This window comes from Talpa europaea, assembly GCF_964194135.1.
Source record: "Talpa europaea genome assembly, chromosome: 12".
NCBI lineage: Eukaryota > Metazoa > Chordata > Mammalia > Eulipotyphla > Talpidae > Talpa > Talpa europaea.
Genome location: NC_140079.1, coordinates 1,050,278 through 1,068,110, shown reverse-complemented (window position 1 = coordinate 1,068,110; position 17,833 = coordinate 1,050,278). Strand labels below are relative to the sequence as shown.

Genomic DNA, 17,833 nt, shown 5'->3' with positions numbered 1-17,833 from the left:
GGCGGGGCGGGCCGGGTGGGCCGGGCCGGGCGGGGCGGGGCGGGCGCTGCCGGGACGCGGGGCGGCGGGGCGGGGCGGATCCCCAGGCCGCGCCCCCGCCCCGCCCCGCGCCGCCTCGGGGGGCTCCCGGGCCGCACACGCGGGGCTCCCGGGGCGGCCTGGCGGGGGGCCGGGGACCTCGCGGGCCAGCGCGCCCGGGAGCGCTCGGGGCGCCCCGCGGGTGGGAGGTGCTCAGGGCTGCGCTCTTCGGGGCGCCGGGAGGGGAGGGGCCCCGCGCCCAGGGCCGCGCCCTCGGCGCCGCGGGAACACAGTGGGGTGGGGCTGAGCGAACCCCCGGCCCCGAGCCCGCCGGGGGGCCGCCGACCAGGCCAAGGAGGGCCCCGGCCGCGCGCTCTGCGAGGACCCCGGGGGGGGGGAGGGAGAGCCGGCTGCGCACCCCCCGTTGGCCCTACTTCTAGGGCCCCAGGCCCCCCCAGCCCCCCTTCGCCCCCCAGCCCGCGCCAGGCGAGGACAGGGCCCCGCCTCTCCACCAGCCCGAGGGGAAGGTCTTCGCCAAGAAGCCGCTCCTGGAGGAGCCGCTGACCAGCACGACCTGGGACAGCCTGGCCCCGGGGTTGGCCTCCTGGGGGGCCCCTCCCAGCCACCTGGGGGGAGCAAGGAGGCTCAGGCCCCGCCCAGCCAAGGGCCCCCCCGCAGGACAGGGGCTGCTGCCCGCAGGAGCTGGGGGTGGCCCCGCGTGGGGAGCAGGAACGGGGATTGTGACACGGGGCTGAGGAGGTGGCCCGGCAGCCCTTGGGGCGCAGGCGGCCAGAGGCTCCTTCCTCGCGGGACCGCAGCCCAGCCACCCTGCACTTCTGAGTTTACTTTTTAAAAATGCTGTTGTGACCCCAGAAGTGGTGTCCATGGCCCGCTGGGGCCCGTGTGCCGCGGTGCGCGAGAAATGCCACCAAGCGCGCCCGGCTGCTGGCCCTCCTCCGCAGGGGCACATCCCAGTTGCTCTTGGGGCAGGGGCGGGGCTGGAGCCGCCGAGGGAGTGGACACAGCATTGGCCGGCACCAGGCGAGGCCGGCCCGGGGCGGGGGGGGGGGGGGGGGGGGCTGGGGGGGGCTGGTGCCGCCGCTTGGCGCCGTCTCAGCTGCAGCAGTGAGTCCACAGCAGGTTCGAACCAGGCCTGGCCAGGTCCAGAGACCGGGTCTGAGTCACAGCCAGGCCGTGAAGGGGCCCCATGGCGCGAGAGAGACACGCGGCGGCGAGAACGCGCTCGGGCCCGGGAGGCCGGCACCCGGCAGGCATCGGGGCTGCAAGTGCTGTCAGCTTTGGCCCCTGAAATGGCAGCTCAGCGTGCGCCTTGGTTTTAAAAAAGACAAACAGGCAGTTCGCGTGACGCGCAGAGGCCGGGCGGGGCTCGGACGGGTGGCGCCCTGTGGGCCTGAGTCAGGGCCTGTCCGGGGGCGCCGCCCCCCGGCCACGGCCCTGCAGGTGCCCCGTCCCTGTGTGATGAAGGGTTACGTGGGCACCAATGACCAGTCCTGCTGCCAGCGGGAAACAAGGGCAACGCCCAGACAAGCAGACGCCGCCCGCGCCCCGGGCTCTCTGGGTCCTGCTGTGCGCATCCTGGCGGCCAGGACACCCTCCTAGCCCTGGGGGGGGGGGGCTCCGGGTCCCGGTGGCTACCACGTCTGAGCCAGAGGCGGGCACGTGATCATGGTGGTGCGTCTGAACAGACACACAGCAGACTGCACAGCCGAAGCGCTTCCAGGACTCGAGGGACGGCTTCTCCAAGGGCCGTGGTCCCGTCCCTCTTAGAAAAGCAGGGGCCCCTCAGCCACCACCCCACGTTCACGGCGGCAGATCCCAGCCCCCAGCCCAGGCAGTGACCCCCACCCCGCAGGTGTGCAGGGCTGACCCTGAAGCTCCCCGGCGCAGCGCCCGCTCCAGTGACCGCCGGGCAGCGGTGGAACAAACCCCTCTCCCTGGGCCCAGCTCAGGGGCAAGCCCGGGGCCAGCCCCGCTGAAGGGACGCTCAGGGAAGCCACGGCACAGTAGCCCTGTCCCTGCGCAAGGCCCCAGGAGCGAGGCGCTGCCCGTCTCCCAGGCACACAGACACAGCGAGTAGATGCACCAAGCAGACGCCTTCCCCGGCGTTCCGTGAACATCCTGAAAATGCGGGGCGTCTGCCTTGCAGGCGGGCTGGCAGGCGGGGTTGCACCCGAGTGCTCTGGGGCTGCTCCCGCTGGGGCCTCAGCACTGGGTCTCAGGCAAACTCAGCCGCGGGCCGTGTGTCTGAGACGGCGCGACAGCCCATTCGGACGCTCCCCGCTCCCACTCACGCGAATCCACCCAGGATGTTCGGAAGCGTCTGCCGGGAGCCGCCTTGGTGCTGGGTGCTCGGGCTGCTGGGCAGCGGGCGGGCTGGGCGGGCCTCAGGCCAGCACAAGGGGACCAGGCCATGCTGGGAACCGCCACCCCACAGGCCCACCGTGGGGTCTCAGCATCACCCGGCGCCCAGACTTCAGAGGCAGCAGGACTGACAGACACAGCCGTGACGATGGCAGAAGGCTCTTGGGGGACACTAAGGGGCCAGAGCAGAGCTCCAGGCCACTGTGCGGGCGCACCGAGCAGAGTGGGCAGTGGGACGGAGGCACCCGGCTCCCCGCGAGACACCTCGGACCGTGGCTCGCCAGCTGGGGGATGCAGCCTGGCTGTTCTCTGGCCATGAGGCCGAAGACGGTGGCCTCTCCCACTGCCCGTGCAGGCAGGGCCCTGAGTCAGGCCGCTGCTGAGTCAGGCTCCGGGACCGGTGCAGCCTCTTCGCACAGGGCTCCTCCAGACAAAGCCAGACGTGCCACCCACAGCCGCACCCAGAGCAGCCAAGATGTGCACATGCACACGCGCGCGCACACGCACACATGTGTGCACATGCACGCCCCCTGGCACCTCTGGCCGGCCTGCTCTCCTCGCCCCTGTCCGCACTGCACAGGACACTTCGGGCAGGGAACGCTGAATCCCGTGCGCAGAGAGGCCTGAAACGATTTCTCTGAAGCTGGCTCCCGGGGGGGGGGGGGGGGTGCTGGGAGTGTGGGTTCCAGCCCCTCCTCCCGCCCGGTTCTGGGCAGTTGCTCATGGTCGCGCGGGCCTGGCCCTGGTCCGAGATTGCAGCGCTGATGGAAACGCCTTGAGTGCCCCCCAGGAGAGGATGCCCCTCCGCCGTGGTTCACGCTCCCCACACGGGCCTCCTGCACCTTCTAGGGCCCCGACATTGGGGTGCACGTCACAACCGCCTGGCTGAGCTCTGCGGCCGGGAGAGACGCCGATGTCCAGGTGTGCGGGAGCTCGGATGCAGAGCCCAGGGGCGCGGCGCGCGCAGCCTGACAGAGGCCCCGCTTCTGGCCGGCCGCTCAGGCCGTCCCCAGGCGCCACCCACAGCAGAGAGGGACGCCCGGCTGCCCTGCCCCGGGCTGTGAGGACGTCACCCCTCACCCGAGACCCGGTGCCTTGGACAGACCAGCCCCCCAGGCCCGTGAGGTGGACAGTGGAATCTGGGGGAGCAATTCTGCTCTGACCCCAAACCCGCCCCCGCTAGGGAGCGTACCCCAAGCTGCGGCTAAAGCCTCAGGGCACGACCAGGAGCCCGACAGGCCTGGAGCTTCCACACCCTCGGGGCAGCCCAAGCCCTGCCTGCGCCCGCCCTCCCCACGCAAGGCCCAGCCTCCGCCCTGCGGGTGCCCCCGAGAGCGGCTGCCAGCCCCCGCCACGGCCTCCGACCCGCAAGTCCTGGCCCGCAGGAGCCTGGGCGGGCAGCAGAGCGCGGGCGGGCAGGTCAACGCGGGGCGTGGCCCCTCTGCCTGGGGAGCCCCTCAGAGGCGCGGCCGGCGGGGTGAGGGCCACAGGCCCCCGCTCCAAACACGCACGGTCAGCGCCTTGGTCCCGCGTCCCCTGCCTACTTCAGAGCTGCGTGTTTTTATTTCTCTAACACACACACAGATGTTCTCTCCGCATGAAGAAAGTTGTCAAAAGACTTTCCAGGACAAAAGAGACCGAGGCGCCGCTCACATGTTTATTAGAGCAAGAGGAGAAAAGCCGCGGGGGTCTGGCCTCCCAGGCGAAGCAGCCCAGGGCCAGAGCCTGGCCGAGGTCGAGCCGGTCTTCGCCTGACGGGGCCAGCCACGTTCCTTTATTCTATCTTTAAACACTCACCATTTTCTATATACAAATTACCTGAGAAGAGGAAAAAGCAAAATACTTTCTCAAAGCAAATCACAGTCGATGGCGTTTCCCAGGGGCGCGCTGCGCCCCAGCAGCCGGGTGAACGCCAGGCCCGCCTCGCGCTCCCCCTGCAGGACGGCCGCGGGCTCGCCGGGAGCAGGCTGCAAAGACGAGCTGCAGCGCCGAAGACGGGCGCTCTCGGCTCTGGCTTCATTTAGAAAGACTGAACCTGCTCGTGCGTGGGCCGGCTGCAGATCCAGTTCCGAAGAGACCTGGAGCCCGTCCATCCGGGCCTCTCTCCTGGGACCTTGGCCCCTGGGCCCTGGCCCGCTCGGGCGCAGCCGCAGGAGGGGCGTCTCCTCAGGCCCCTGCTCCCTTGGCTCCGGTTCTGTTTCGCCGCCTGGGCCCCTGCCTGCTGGCGTGTGGAGAGTTGGTGTGGACATGGCAGGGCAGAGGCGGCCTCTAAATCGGCCACCGCCACTGACCGCCGTCCCCCAACTTGGTCTGTGCCCAGGCAACTTGTCCCTTCGCGGCAGGCCCGGCGTGACAGCCGTCTCCCCTCCAGGGTGCCCCGGCTTAGCGCCCTGCCACTCCCTGGAGCTCTGCTGCTTCTGCGTGGCCGCTGCACGGTGGGCCTGGCCGACGGGCCTCTCCTTGCCTGTGCCTGGGCACCCGGGACTCAACCCTGCGGGCGTCTGTTGGAACCTTCTGCGGCAGCAAACACCAGTGCCACCAGCTGGCAGGAAGGCCAGGCGGAGGGCGGCCAGTCACGTGAGCAAGACGCGAAGCACTGAACAGGGAGCTTTGTCAAGCGCAGGGCCTGGCCATGGTCAGGCGGAGCGGGGGCGGGTGGTGGACAGAACAATCTCCCTCTCTCTCCTTCTGCTCCGCTGTTTTTGAGGAGACATGACACCGCACAACTCCCAGAGCCGGGTGCCAGGCGGGCACAGGGGTCGCCGTGAACCCAGGAGGCTGTGCAAAGGGGCAGCCAGTGAGCACGAGTGCCCGCCTGGGCACATGCCGGAGCCTTCTGTGGAGGGTGTCCACGCTCCCGCCTCGGGCCTGACACCGGCTGCCCCACCTCTCCTGTCAGCCGCCGGGGGTCCGGCCTGGAGACCCTTGGCATCCCACAGGGGCCACCGAGAACAGGAGTGCCCTGAGACGCGACCAGCCACTGCTGGCCCCTGGCAGCTTCCGTTTGGTCACCTGGGTTTTTACACTTTTTGAATTCAATTCCACATGTGGACATCTGGAGACGCTGTTGTAAAATTCCAAGTCTTCAGCTTCTCTTGAAACCTCAGAATGTGGGGCCTCCCTGGCGGCGCAGGCGGTTGAGCGCAGCGCTGGAAGCTGTCCGCAGCCTCTGCAGCACCAGATGGATCCCCGCCGGCCTCGGAGCAACCCACATGGCGCAGCAGACCCCTCCTGGCTCCCCGCTGCTCCCCTCAGCAGTGGACTTCACCATTCGTCAGTCTGCCTGTTCTGCTCCCCGCTCTGTCCCTGGTGGATCCTCTCACCCTCCCAAGCATCTGGCCTGCACCCCGGTTCTTGTGCAAATAAAATCTTAAAAAAAAGAAAAACCTCAGAATGTGGCGACCCTGTGACCCTTGATAGAACAAGTCCTGCCACGTGATTTCCATATTTTAGTGATTTTATTAGGTTTCCAAGCATTTTTTATTATACTGTTTTATTTTTGCATATTGTTGAAACTTTCCATAATAAAAGGTCGATTTCCATACTGTGAACCACCGTTACCTTCCTGCAGCAAACCCCACTGGGCTGTGTCATTCTGCCCGCGCGGTGAAGAGGGTCTTAGGTTTCATGTGATCCTTTTCCACCCGCGTCCATGAGGCGTTTCCTCCACTGCGAGTTTCTCTCCCAGGCCTTCCCGTGGATGGCCGAGCATCTGCTCTTTACAGGCGTCCCTCAGCCCCCAGGGCAACCCCCTGGTTCTTGTCATTTTTGAAGAGACGTCTTTCGGGGGGCTGTGCTTCTCGTGCAGAGACGCGCCTCAGGGCCCCTCCTGCGATCAGCTGGAGTCCGTGACTTTCCCCAGAAGAGCACGTGCCCCCTGGGATGCTGCTGACGTGACATGAGCAGTCGTTGCTAGATCTGTTAGTAGTTTCTTGGCATTGGGGGATGGACCCGCCAGCCGGGGGCTCCTCTGTGGACCAGCCTCCCACTGAGCGACCTGGAGGCTCCAAAAGTCCCCTCTGTGACGTGGCAAAAGGCCGTTACCATGCTCAGCCTTGAGGTGAGGCTTTGGCAGCTCAGCTCCCCCCATACAGAGGATTCCCGCCTCCAGGCTGGGTGCTGGCCACGCAGTGTCCCCGGGGAGGGGCCGAGCTGGGCGCTGTCTCCCGCCTGCTGTTGGCGCCTGCTGGGCTCCCCTCAGGCTCCACCGTCTTTTTTTCTGAGTCACTTCAGATACATGTCTTTTGTTTTTTTAAATTTTTTAAAGACTTCTTTATTCATGTATGCAAGAACCGGGATGTAAGCCAGATATATGTCTTTCATCTAATTAAGATTTTATAAATGTATTTCAAGGGTATGTCAGAAAGCAAAACTCGACAGTCATTTTTTAAAGTTATTGACTTTATTCAACGCGTTGGGAGTCTCGTGGCCCCCGGCAGCACGGCGCGGAGGCTTCAGGGGCTGCGCCAGGGAGCACTGTCCGGAAGAGGCGGCCACGGAGGCCACAGCAGGTGGGAGCGCGAGGCCGTGTGCTGGGAGGGGCCAGAGCGGAGACGCACTGATTCATTTCCGGATTCGCTCGCGTCTCGGCGTGACGTGGGGCTTCACATCAGAGACGCCATTTGGGGCCTGTTTCCTGTTCTCTAGCGGCGTCGCCTCACCTTGCTTCCTGGCGGGGACGAGTTCCACGCACAATACGAATTGCGCGCGTGCCTGAGCGAGCCGCTGGCCAGGCCTCCCTCCACAGAGCGGGCCCACGGGGGCAGGTGGCGGGGCCCGGGTCAGCTGAGCCGGGCTGAGACCCCAAGGCCCCTGAGGAGGGCCGGGGCATGGACCCATGTCTTGTCCCAAGCGGAAGCGCCCGAAGCCCGGGAGACTGTCGTTCTAGGTGGTGACGCGTCTGGGTTCCCGGCTTGGGGAACAATGAACATCATTCAGCAAAGTCTGTGTCTGGGGCCCAGAGGGGAGCCCATCCGCAGGGGTGACTTCATGGCCAAGAAGGGCAGCTGACCCTAGATGTAGGCCAGGGCCACCGTCAGGGGTGCAAAAGGAGCTGGGGGGGGCAGGCTCTCTGCAGCAGTAAGAGTGGTCCCCCCACATGGGACCCCCCCACATGGTCTCAGCCAGGGGCCGGCGGGTCTTGAAGCCCTGAACGGCCACCCAGGGAGCATTGCTGTGCAGCCACTCGATGCGGGGCACCACCTCGGGCGCCAAGTCGGGGAGATCCACCGTGATGCTGTCCAGGGAAAGCAGGCAGGGGCCAGGGTGCATGGGCTCCTCCGGATCCAAGGGGGGCCCCAAGGGTTGAAGATCAGGGGCACAGCGACACCCAGAAGCCTCCGCAGCGTGCTGGGGCCCAGGGGGCAGCTCGGCGGGGCTGTCCCTGGAGGCGCCTTCCGCAGGCAGGAGCTGGGCCTCGGGGTAGACAGCTGCGCCCCCTTTGCCCCGCGACAGGTGCCTCTTGGTCTGCTGCAGGGGCGAGGTGATGAGGATGTCGTCGATGTCCGCGTAGGTCTGCCTGGCCTTCCGCCCCTTAGGCGGGGTGATCCTGTCCAGGCCAGCACGGTGGGAGCCGCGGGGCTCCATGTAGGCGATGTACCTGGCGAAGTCCTTCAACTCCTCTAGGGTCGGCCGGAAGGTCATGATCGCACTAGTGCACCTTGTGCCTCGGGCCTCATGGCTTCAAGGTGCCGCTGGGGTGGAGGCTCCTGCCGCAGTGGGAGCCTCCCGGAGGGCCTTGGGCACTCCTGGCCCTGCTATGCCAGAAGGTCGGGAGAGGGAAGAGCTACAGGGAGATGAAGACAGACTCTTTAGAACAAGCGACTTCGAGGCAACTCTATCTGGCCATGTGCCTTTCAAAATTAGAGTTTAAGGGGCCTCCCCGGTGGCGCAGCGGTTGAGCGCTGGTTGCGAAGCTGCCCGCGGCCTCTGCAGCGCCGGTTCGATCCCCGGCTGCTCCCCGGCCACCGGAGGAGGGTCCCGCATGGCGCGCAGACCTCTCCTGCCGCCCGCTGCTCCCCTCAGCAGTGTCCTTCGGTCCTTCTGCCTGCTCTGCTCCCCGCTCTGGCTCTGGTGAATCCTCTCACCCTCCCGCGCTTCTGACTGTACCCAGTGCATGTATAAACAAAACAAACAAACAAAATTAGAGTTTAAGGCCAAGCAGAACACTGTTGGCTGAGGGGGTGTAAGTTGGCGCCACTGTGCATGGAAAATAGTGTGAGGGGTCCTGGATGCTCAGAGGGAGACTGTGGGGTCTGGCAGCCCCCGCTCTGGGCACAGCCCCGAAGGAGGAGAGCAGTGACGACCCGACATCTTACCTCAAACGAACTTTTCGAGGGCACGATAATCCATTTATTTTATGAAGCTACAGATAGAACCTTGAAGGCAAAGCCTGAAAGGGGGCAGTGCTAGAAAATAACTCAATAGACCAACTTTATCTAGGGATGAAGCTGCAAAAATCATAAAAACAATTTTAACAAATCCTTCATGAAGCAGGCATTTAAAAGGTGCACCAAGTATGGTGTTGCAAGGATGGTTTTAAATAATCTAGCAGTGTTGTTGGCCAGGATGTAAATCGGTGGAGCTACTTTGGCGAACATGGATGTTCCTCAAAAAATTTAAATATGGAGCTGCCTTAAGATCCAGCAATTTCTTGGTATTTCCATGAAGAAATGGAAACACAAATTTGAAGAAGTGTGCGCCCGGCATGGGCTGCAGCGCCCCGACACAGCATTGCAGGCGGGAGATGCACGGTGACGGGTGTCTTGTGAACGGAGGGGCACGCTCAGCTTGCGGAGAGACAGACCCCACTGCCGGCCTGTGCACGAACCCCCGGGGAGGCTGCACAGAGTAAGTCAGAGAGAGAAACGCGGCAAGATCTCACTCAGAGCGGGAAGGAAAGATACAGAGCAAAGGGACAGACAGAACCAAATGCGGCCGTGCTTCTGACAGGGGCGGAGGCCCCGGGTGTGGACGGCGTGGGGGGCGGGGGTGGGGAATGAGGCAGGGGATTGATTGGATTGTGACAGAGGCTGCGGGACCCCACCCGAGGGGGCATGGACGTCTCAAGAGGCGCTGGCTGCGCCCCTAGACCATGCAGGTTGCAGATCAGTGTTTCCTCAGTAAGAGACAACGGAATAACCTGGCAGTGCTGTGGCGCCTGCAGAGAGGAGCTGGGACAGCGGCCATCGTATCCCAGGCAGGAATACTTGAAATAACGCAACTTCTATTTTATTATTTTAGATGTTAAAAAAGAGGACAGAATTCCCGTCGTAGAAAGCGTTCCTGCCCGAGCAGCAAGCCGGCCGGAAAAGGACCGGCCAGGACGCACTCCTGTCCAGCGAGCGTTTCCCTGAATGGGAACATTTGAGTCAATCCAATTAAACGCTCATCATTCATTCGCAGTAAGAGACAGATTAGCATAAAGAGAGCCACAGAACTCTATGCACCAGTTATGATTATAAAATGGATTAGCAAAAAGATCCCAATCCCTTTAATAACGGGACTCCGAGGCCCCGATGCAAACACATGTGAAAACGACACGCGGGACCATGTGTGTCGGCTCCGGAGAGAAAGGCTACCTTCCCGGGGCTCGGTTGCTTCCTGATGCGGGACGGCACTGTCTCCACCTCTTTCCTGCTTTAAAGGAAAAAGCAAAAGTCTTGTCTTCTGATAACCTACAATCTTGATTCTAAATGATGCCCCACCAGGACCCAGAAAGCTGATTCACTGCAAGGATCCCACTTCCAAGTGAACCTTGCTGTGCCCCAGCCAGGCCTCGGGGCCCGCCCCAGCCCAGTGCTCCGAACCCCCAACGATCATCCATCTTCCACGTCCCTTCCATGGACCCCCTGCTTCCCAGCCCTCCAACGCTGGGTTCCCCCAGAATATCTTCGCAGTCTTTATCAACTCAAAATATGAAGGAGAAAGACCTCATCTTGGAGATGTGAGAACACACGGAAAATAAAAACTTTTTAAACTGAGGAGATGCCGTCCCAGCGCATGTTTCTGATCGCAGACACCGACCTGAGGGCGCGGCGTCCAGGGGAGGGGAAGGGAACGACCGCCGCACACCCAGGCAGAGCGACCTACCTTCCGCCCAGACTGTGATTCCAGAAGGTCCTGCAGGAGCCAGCGGGATTTCGCCCCCTCGGCTGCCAGCCTCCAAATGCAGCCCGCAGCCCGATGCTTCCGGCTTTATACGGCGAGGTCCGGAGCCGTAAATCCCATCAAGTCTCGTCCCCTGACAGCCGCCTGCCTGGGCACCCGGCCTGCGTGCCCTTGTTTGATGGCAGCCAATCTCAATCTCAAGGCAGAGCAATGAGGGGAGAACGTAAAGCAGTGGGAGGGCCAGAGCGTGTGGATGGTGAGCAGGAGGCGCCTGGCCGGCGGTGTGGACACGAAACGCGAGGAAGCTGAAGAAGGGCGTGTGGGTGCCCAGGGAGGGCCCGTCCAGAGTCCTCCCAGGGCCACCGTGTGCGCCGGCCACGGGCTCGCCAGGTCCAACACGCACCCGGGGCCTCCCGGGTCTCGTGGACCTGCTCGAACCACAGGGCAGTGCCCCGGAGCACCGGAGGCCCAGGGCACAGAGGTGGCGGCGCTGTGCAGTTGGGGCCACACCCTTGGCCACTCCCAGCCCAGCGCCGCGGCCGCCGCGTGGCACATGGAAAAGCTGCTCGCTGCGGCTACACTGTTTGATACCTCGTTAGCCGTGGACGAGCACGAGTCAGCGAGGGGTCCATGGACTCCGCACGCGAAGCGCTGTCTCGACCACGGCGGGATAACACTGGAAATCCCGGGCCCAGGGTCCTGACTGCAGGTGTCTGAAAACGACTGTCCGCACCGTGTCTACACCAGCCGTGTGACATCTCAGGTGTGTTGAATTTTATGTTCAGCTCAAACATTTAGTAAAAACAAAACAAGTCTTCTGCCAAAAAGGGAAAGATAAAAATGACGGAATGATCAATAAGCAAAAGAGAAAATGACTATGCACAAAAGGAGAGAAATATGCAGAAATCCGATCTGCTTGAGAGAAAACTGAGGACCTGGGAGCGGGGTAGAGGGGAAATCGCCCCAGGCAGAGAGGCGGCGGTGCGGGGAGAAGAAAATGGCGCCTGACATCAAGGACAGGGAAGCCGGGGCGGCAGCAGCATCCCCAGCCCGTCGAGGGCCACGGGACCTCCCAGGGGCCCCCGCTCGGCCGCGGGAGCAACGAAAGCTGAGCGCGGCATGGGAAGGACAGACGTGCGTGGAGTTCACGCTAATAACATGATTGCGTGGAACACCTCGGACAGAAGCGACGGATAAACCTGCAGAAAACTCCCAACCCACTGCAGAGTCTCCGCCGAAAGAGGGTGGCCTGGGCGGGCAGGGAGATGGCTGCCTGGCGGGGGCGGGTCCGTGAAGAACCTGACAGATGGGTTCGGTCCACATGGAGTCCCGGGTCCTGCTGCAGCCTCCGCCTGGGTATGACGGGACAACCGTGGCCCCGACGCTGTAATGCTCCTGCAGAAAACGCACAAGCCCGGAGACTCGTCAGCGCGAGGGCCACGGCTTCAGCAGAGCGGCCTCCGCTCAGGGCCGGCGGCTGGTGCTCCCCAAACCGGCATTTTTGCAGAAACATCTTGTCAGAGCGGGAGAGCCGGGCAGCTCCCCGCTGGGGTCTGACAAACAAGAGAAAAGCCGCCTCCTCCAAGTCGCCCTTGTAGCCTGGAGACTGGGCTGCGGGGCGCCCTGGCCTTCCTGGGGTGGAACCAGCGAGCGACCCGACCCGGGAGGGCCCCCACCCCCGCGGCCTGTCCTCTCGGGCCGGTCAGCGCCAGGGCCCAGCAGGAGCCAGTGCTTGGCCTCGGCCAGGGGCTCAGGTTAGGTATTATTTTTCCTGTTACCTGCACGTGGGGTTAGTTCCTGCTTCCTCTGAACTAGACGTTTTCCGAATTAGATGTTTTCTGTCGTGAGGCCTAGAACTAATGTTTTCTCCAGTTAAAGCTGATCCTTTCCATGAATAAACATAAAAACAAGGCATGTCTCAGAAATGGCCAGGGCCGCGGCGGGCCCCGCGAGGCCTGGGGACACAGCGTGGCCTGGCGACTGGGGGGGTCCTGGAACAGAGTGAGGATGGTGAAGACTAAGGAGGGGTCACCCTGGGGTGGGGGGTGGCGGGGCAGAAACAGGCAGACACTTCCCGGCCTGCGCAGCTGATAATCCAATTGACATAAAACTCTTAGGAAACACAGTGGAGCAAGTCGACACCCCCAGGGCCCTGCGGATGGGCAGGGGAGAGGGTGGGGGGCACATAAACAACATGGCTGCCTTGTGACCCTGTGGCGCTCAGGCCAGGACAGACAGGCGCCCCGCAGGGGGTGGGCGCGTGAGGGGCGGGCCGCCCCCACGCTGCTGCGTTCGGCTGGGGCGCCCGGGGCCGAGCTGGAGGTGGAGGCCTCTGCGCTGTCCGTGCAACCTCGGAGCCCCAAGGCTGTTCCTAAAGGGCCCAAGATGACTAAATATAGTAAGTTGTGACTAAAAGCCAGGAAGGGCGGCAACGAGCGTAGCTTGAAAGGCCCGACAGCAGGACCCAGGGATCTAGGCTCCAAAAAGATGCTAGAAACCCGATGCCCCAGCCACGGCGCGCGTGTTCACAGCCCAGTTTCTTAACATGTAAAAACCACAAACCGGAGCTGGGGACTTGTCAGAGCCCGGGGCCTGGGGAGGGCCCGGCCGGGGCCCCTCGAGGCGCTGCCTGAGCTGCATGTGGCTGTGCGTGATGGGGCGACACCCCGGCCTGCAGCTGGGTCCTCGTGCGCCCTCGACGGCGAGCAGCGGGGGAGCAGCGGCCGCGCTGGGTATCCGGGGACATCAGCCGGCGCGCCCTGGCACGAGGAGCCCTGGTGAGACGTCCTGAGCCAGTCGGGGGTCACCTCCGACCCCCCAGACCGGAGCTGACCCGCAGCAGGGGCGCCAACCTCCTTCCTCCGCGCCCACCGGGCTCCTCTCGGCAGCTCCCACGCGCCCCGGGGGGCGCTGGAGGTTGCAGGGGGCCGGGCGGGGGCGCGCTCTGAACCCTTCATGCCGCGCTGGACGCGGGACCCGTCCTGGGCGAGGCCGCGCCCCCTGGACCCGGTGCTCTGCGGCTTCCTCCCTGTTCCCACCCCGACACCCCCTCCCTTCCCGGGGGCCCCGCCCCGCGCCACACCCTCCCCCCCCCCCCCCCCCCCCCCGCAGGCGGCGCTGCCCCGGGAGCAGCCCGGCCTCGGCCCAGGGGGACCCGCCGCGCCCGCCCGGCCCCAGCCGACGCCCCCCGGGCTGACCCGCCAGGAACACCCGCCCCGCCGGCGGAGGACACCACGAGCAGCCGAGTCGGGGCAGGACTTTAATGCCCGCGCGGCCCGCCCTGGGCCCCAGCTCAGACCCCCGCAGCCGCTGCCCCGCCCCGGGCCCGAGTGTCCGCGCCTGGTTTCGGGGAAGGGGGGGCGCACAGGCCGGGTCCGCGGGTGGCCCCGCGGGCTTCAGGCGCTGGCGCGGAGGAAGGTCACGGGCGGCGGTTCCCGAGGGCGCTGAGGTGGCGCCACGCCCAGGCTCGGGCACACGGGCGCCCCCCGCTTAGGGGGCGGGCGCACAGCGACCCCCGGAGGCCCCCGCGGCGTGCTGGGGCGCAGGGGGCAGCGCGGCGGGGCCGTCCCCGGGGGCGCCCTCGGCAGGCAGGGCCTGGGCCTCGAGGTGGACGGCAGCGCCCCCCGCCAGGCGCCTCTTGGCCCGCGCGCGCACAGGGGGCTCCTGAGCGTCCTGCTCGCGGGGCCGGCGGCCGCCCCCTGCCCGGCCGGGGCCGGGGCGCACAGGCGCGGCGGGCGGCGGCGCGGGGGCCGGCCCGGGGGGCGCGGGCTCCCGGGCGGCCCCCTCCGAGCGCGCCCCCGACGGCCCCGCGCACCAGCCCGAAGCCGCGGGGCGCGCAGGGGCTCGGGGGTCCGGGCCGCCCAGCGCGGGGCCGGGCTGCGGGGCGCGCGGGGCCCGCCGCGGGGGCAGGTGCCTCGGGCCTTGCCCCGCCGCCCTTGGCCCCCGCGCCGCCCGCCAGGCGCTCAGCCCCGCGCCCCCCGGGCCCGGCAGCCCCGCGTGGTCGGGCGCCGCCTGGTCCAGGCCGCGCTTCCACCGCTCGTAGCGCTCGGGCTGCAGCACGCGCACGAAGGCGTCCATGGGGAAGCTGACGCGCGCCTCCCCGCAGCTGCACTGCGCCGCCGCCTTGCCGTAGTCCACCCAGCGCGGCGTGGCGAAGTTGATGGCCTCCGCGCAGTTGAAGCCGTGGTTGAAGCCCGCGTGGTAGCCGAAGGGGAAGGTCACCATGAACTCGCCCGCGCGCTGCGTGGCGCGGCCGCACGGGATGCCGTTGTCCCGGAGCACCGTGGGCGACATCAGGGCCACCTTGTGCCGCAGGAAGGCGCCGCAGCCGCGCGCGCTGCCCGGGAAGAGCTCGCGCGCCAGGCGCTCCAGGCGCCGCCCGTGCTCGGGGGGCACCGCGTACCACGTCTTGGGCGCGCCCAGGTGCAGGTAGTTGATGCTGTACAGGTCCATGTCCTCCGTGTGCCAGGCGAACGTGGCCTTCCACATGCCGAAGTACAGGTAGGGCGTGTTCACGCCCTCGATCACCACGCCGCTCTCCTGCTCCAGCAGGTCCTGCACGGTGCCCAGGTGCCCCAGGTCCCACTGCGGCGCGTGCCCGTCGAACAGCGAGCCGCTGACGTCGGCGCCGTAGACGGGCGGCGCGTAGGGCCGCGTGCGCCAGTACTCGCGCTCCAGGCCCGCGGCGTCCCGGCGCGGCGGCGGGCGGTAGCGCGCGCTCTCGGCCAGGCGCCGGAACTCGCCCACCGTCATGGCCGGCCGCCGCCGGTGGTACTGGGTGAACACGCCCGCCTGGCCCGACACCACCTGCTGCAGCGGCGCCGCGATGAGGATGTCGTCGATGTCCGCGTAGGTCTGCCGGGCCTTCCACCCCTTGGGCGGGACCACCCTGGCCAGGCCCGCGCGGTGCGCGCCGCGCGACTCCATGTGCGCGATGTACTTGTCGAAGTCCTTGAACTCCTCCGGGGTCGGGTGGAAGGTCATTATGCGGCAGCCGGGGTTCTGGGCGCAGCCGGCCTTGGGCTTCGTGGCTGCCATCGGGGAGCAGCCGGCGCTGGCTGGGGAGCTGTGCCCGGGCGCAGGGTCTTGGGTGTGCTGCCTTTCACACGATGTGGGTGTGGGTGCGTCGGAGGCACCGGGAATCACCAGCGGCCTTTCCTGCAGAGACGCCCCTTCTCTCGGGCTGCTGACCCCCGGGGGCTCCGCTCCAGGCCGCAGCGGTGCCGGGGGGCTGCGTGTGTCTCGGCTGGAGCCGCAGACTTTCCTTCAGGTCTTGGATCCTCCCAGGATGGATGCAGAATCGACGGGTAAATAGTAGCGCTGGAAGCAAAACCTAAAAGGCGGAAGATAGAAACGTTGAAAATTAATGCTAGAAACACTGCCAGGAAACTGCAGCTACGACCTCACGGCGGGATACAAGGGCGCACTGGGCGACGCTCTGCCGCAGGGCGAGCCGATGTGAAGGGGCAGGAGTGGGCGACCAGAGCCCCACGCCCTCGCGGAGGGAGCGGGAATCATGACAGTCGCTTCGGGAAACAAACTGGCCAACCCGGGCTGGTAGGCGACCTCTGCCCGCGTGAGCAGCCGCGGGGCTGTGCCCTCGGTGCCGCAACAGAGCTTCGAGTGACCGAAACCTGGAAATACCCCAAATGCCCACCAAGGGCAGCATGGTTAAATGACACCGTGGTAGGCTCATTTGGTGGAAAACTATATAGCAATGAAGATAAACAAAAATTTTAAATACGGGAATAATTCTATGAACATAATGTAGAGCAAAATCATCCAGATTAAAAGACGACTTATTCCACTCCTCTGTCGCTTTAGAGGGAAACAGAAGCAAAGCAATGGCCGTTGGAAGCCAGGGCAGAGAGGCTGTGAGCAGGGCGCGGCTTCTGGAACAAGGCTGGTTCTCTGGGCACCCGGCACGGCCATCGGTACAGCTCATGCGGCCGCGCTGCAGACCAGGGTGGTTGCCACAGGCTTCGCGAGGTCATGTGAAGTAGAGTCTGGGGTGAAAGCGTGAGAAGAAGCCTGGTGGGCGCAGTCATTATATCCCACGGAAAGGACGCGCGGCTGAACTCGCACCACCTGAACCCAGCGAGCAAGCGGGAGGGTGGGAGGGGACGAGAAGGCTGGAATAGCAGCGAACACAGATGCGAGCAGCGACAGGAAACACACAGAGCAGAGAGACAATGGCCGGAACATTCTCTGAAGAGCCCGGTGGAAGCAGCAGCCCCGATCGTGAGAGAAGAGAGACGGGCACGGTGAGCGACACCGGGCACGCCGCTGGCCGCACGGCAGCGCTTTTTTTACATCTCAAAAAGAGAATGTATGTACCACTGGACATCAACGTTGTCCAAACATAAGGGAGCAAGTTCAAGAGAAAACTATCCAAGAGAACAACTTAAAGAGAAAAATATCCAAAAGCACATCCAACAAAACTCAAAGGTTTAACACCCGGGAGAGGATCGGAGCCCCACGCCCGTCACAGGCCAACGGAGATGGGCTTTGGAGAACCACCCCCTCTGCTGACGGAGAGGCTTCCAGAATACATAACGCTGAGAAGCTGCTTGTCTCTGCATCAAAACCAGAAAAGACCAAGGTAAGAATAAGCCGGAGGCACCTTGAGTTCTAAGCGAGGTGGGAAGCACTAGAGACGTGACCCGTGATCCCATCCACCGCGGCGACAGGCCAGAGAAACACCACAGCGGGGCCGGCGGGTCCCGTGGGCAGGGGTGACGCGGCCTCAGGAGTTCTGAGGCCTCGACTGAGAAGATTAACAAAGGATGTGAGAAATGGCGCCTTGCAGGGCCGAGAAAAGCATCTGATGCAGAGCAACGTCAGTTCAGGATCTGAAATTCTTTATTGGTAAAACACTAAGAAAAATAATTTCCTTAGCTGATAACCATTCAGTGTCACAAGTTAGTAGCAAAGTATTCTTCGTGGCGGAACATGACGAGGGCGGCCAGCTACACACCCCCTCACTGGCCAGGCCGCGCGGCCCCTGAGCCGCTGCTGACTCTCACACGCTCCCGACTCCCCGCGCTCCACCCCGCAGACGCCCCGTCTCGCGCTCCCCTCCTCAGGCCCCAGGATGCCCACCCACTCCCCGGAGAGCTCTTCAGGTGCCCTAAGGGTGCCACGTGGCCCCCTCGCCTGCTGGCCGCACCCCTGCCCACTCCAGCTTGCTCCGGCCCCCGGCACCCTGGCTGGGCTCAGAGCCCGGCAGCTCCGCCCGGCGTGTGCCCGTGCTGGGCTCTTACCTCCGCTCAGAGGGCACCTCCCCAGGCCGGCTCCTCTGGCTGTGGCTGCCGGTAACAGCAGA

The 17,833-nt window shown here is 65.0% G+C and overlaps 1 protein-coding gene across 1 annotated transcript; it reads right to left on the bottom strand.

Annotated features, from left to right (window-relative positions):
• Positions 1-454: 454 nt before the first annotated feature.
• Positions 455-15,546, bottom strand: KDM4D (lysine demethylase 4D; the record flags this gene model as incomplete). The annotated part of the gene is made up of 5 exons (XM_084248516.1): positions 455-644; positions 7,514-8,021; positions 10,913-10,999; positions 14,016-14,211; positions 14,260-15,546. The coding sequence occupies 5 exons, from the start codon at positions 15,544-15,546 to the stop codon at positions 455-457; spliced, it is 2,268 nt and encodes a 755-aa protein (XP_084104642.1).
• Between the last annotated feature and the right edge of the window lie 2,287 nt (positions 15,547-17,833).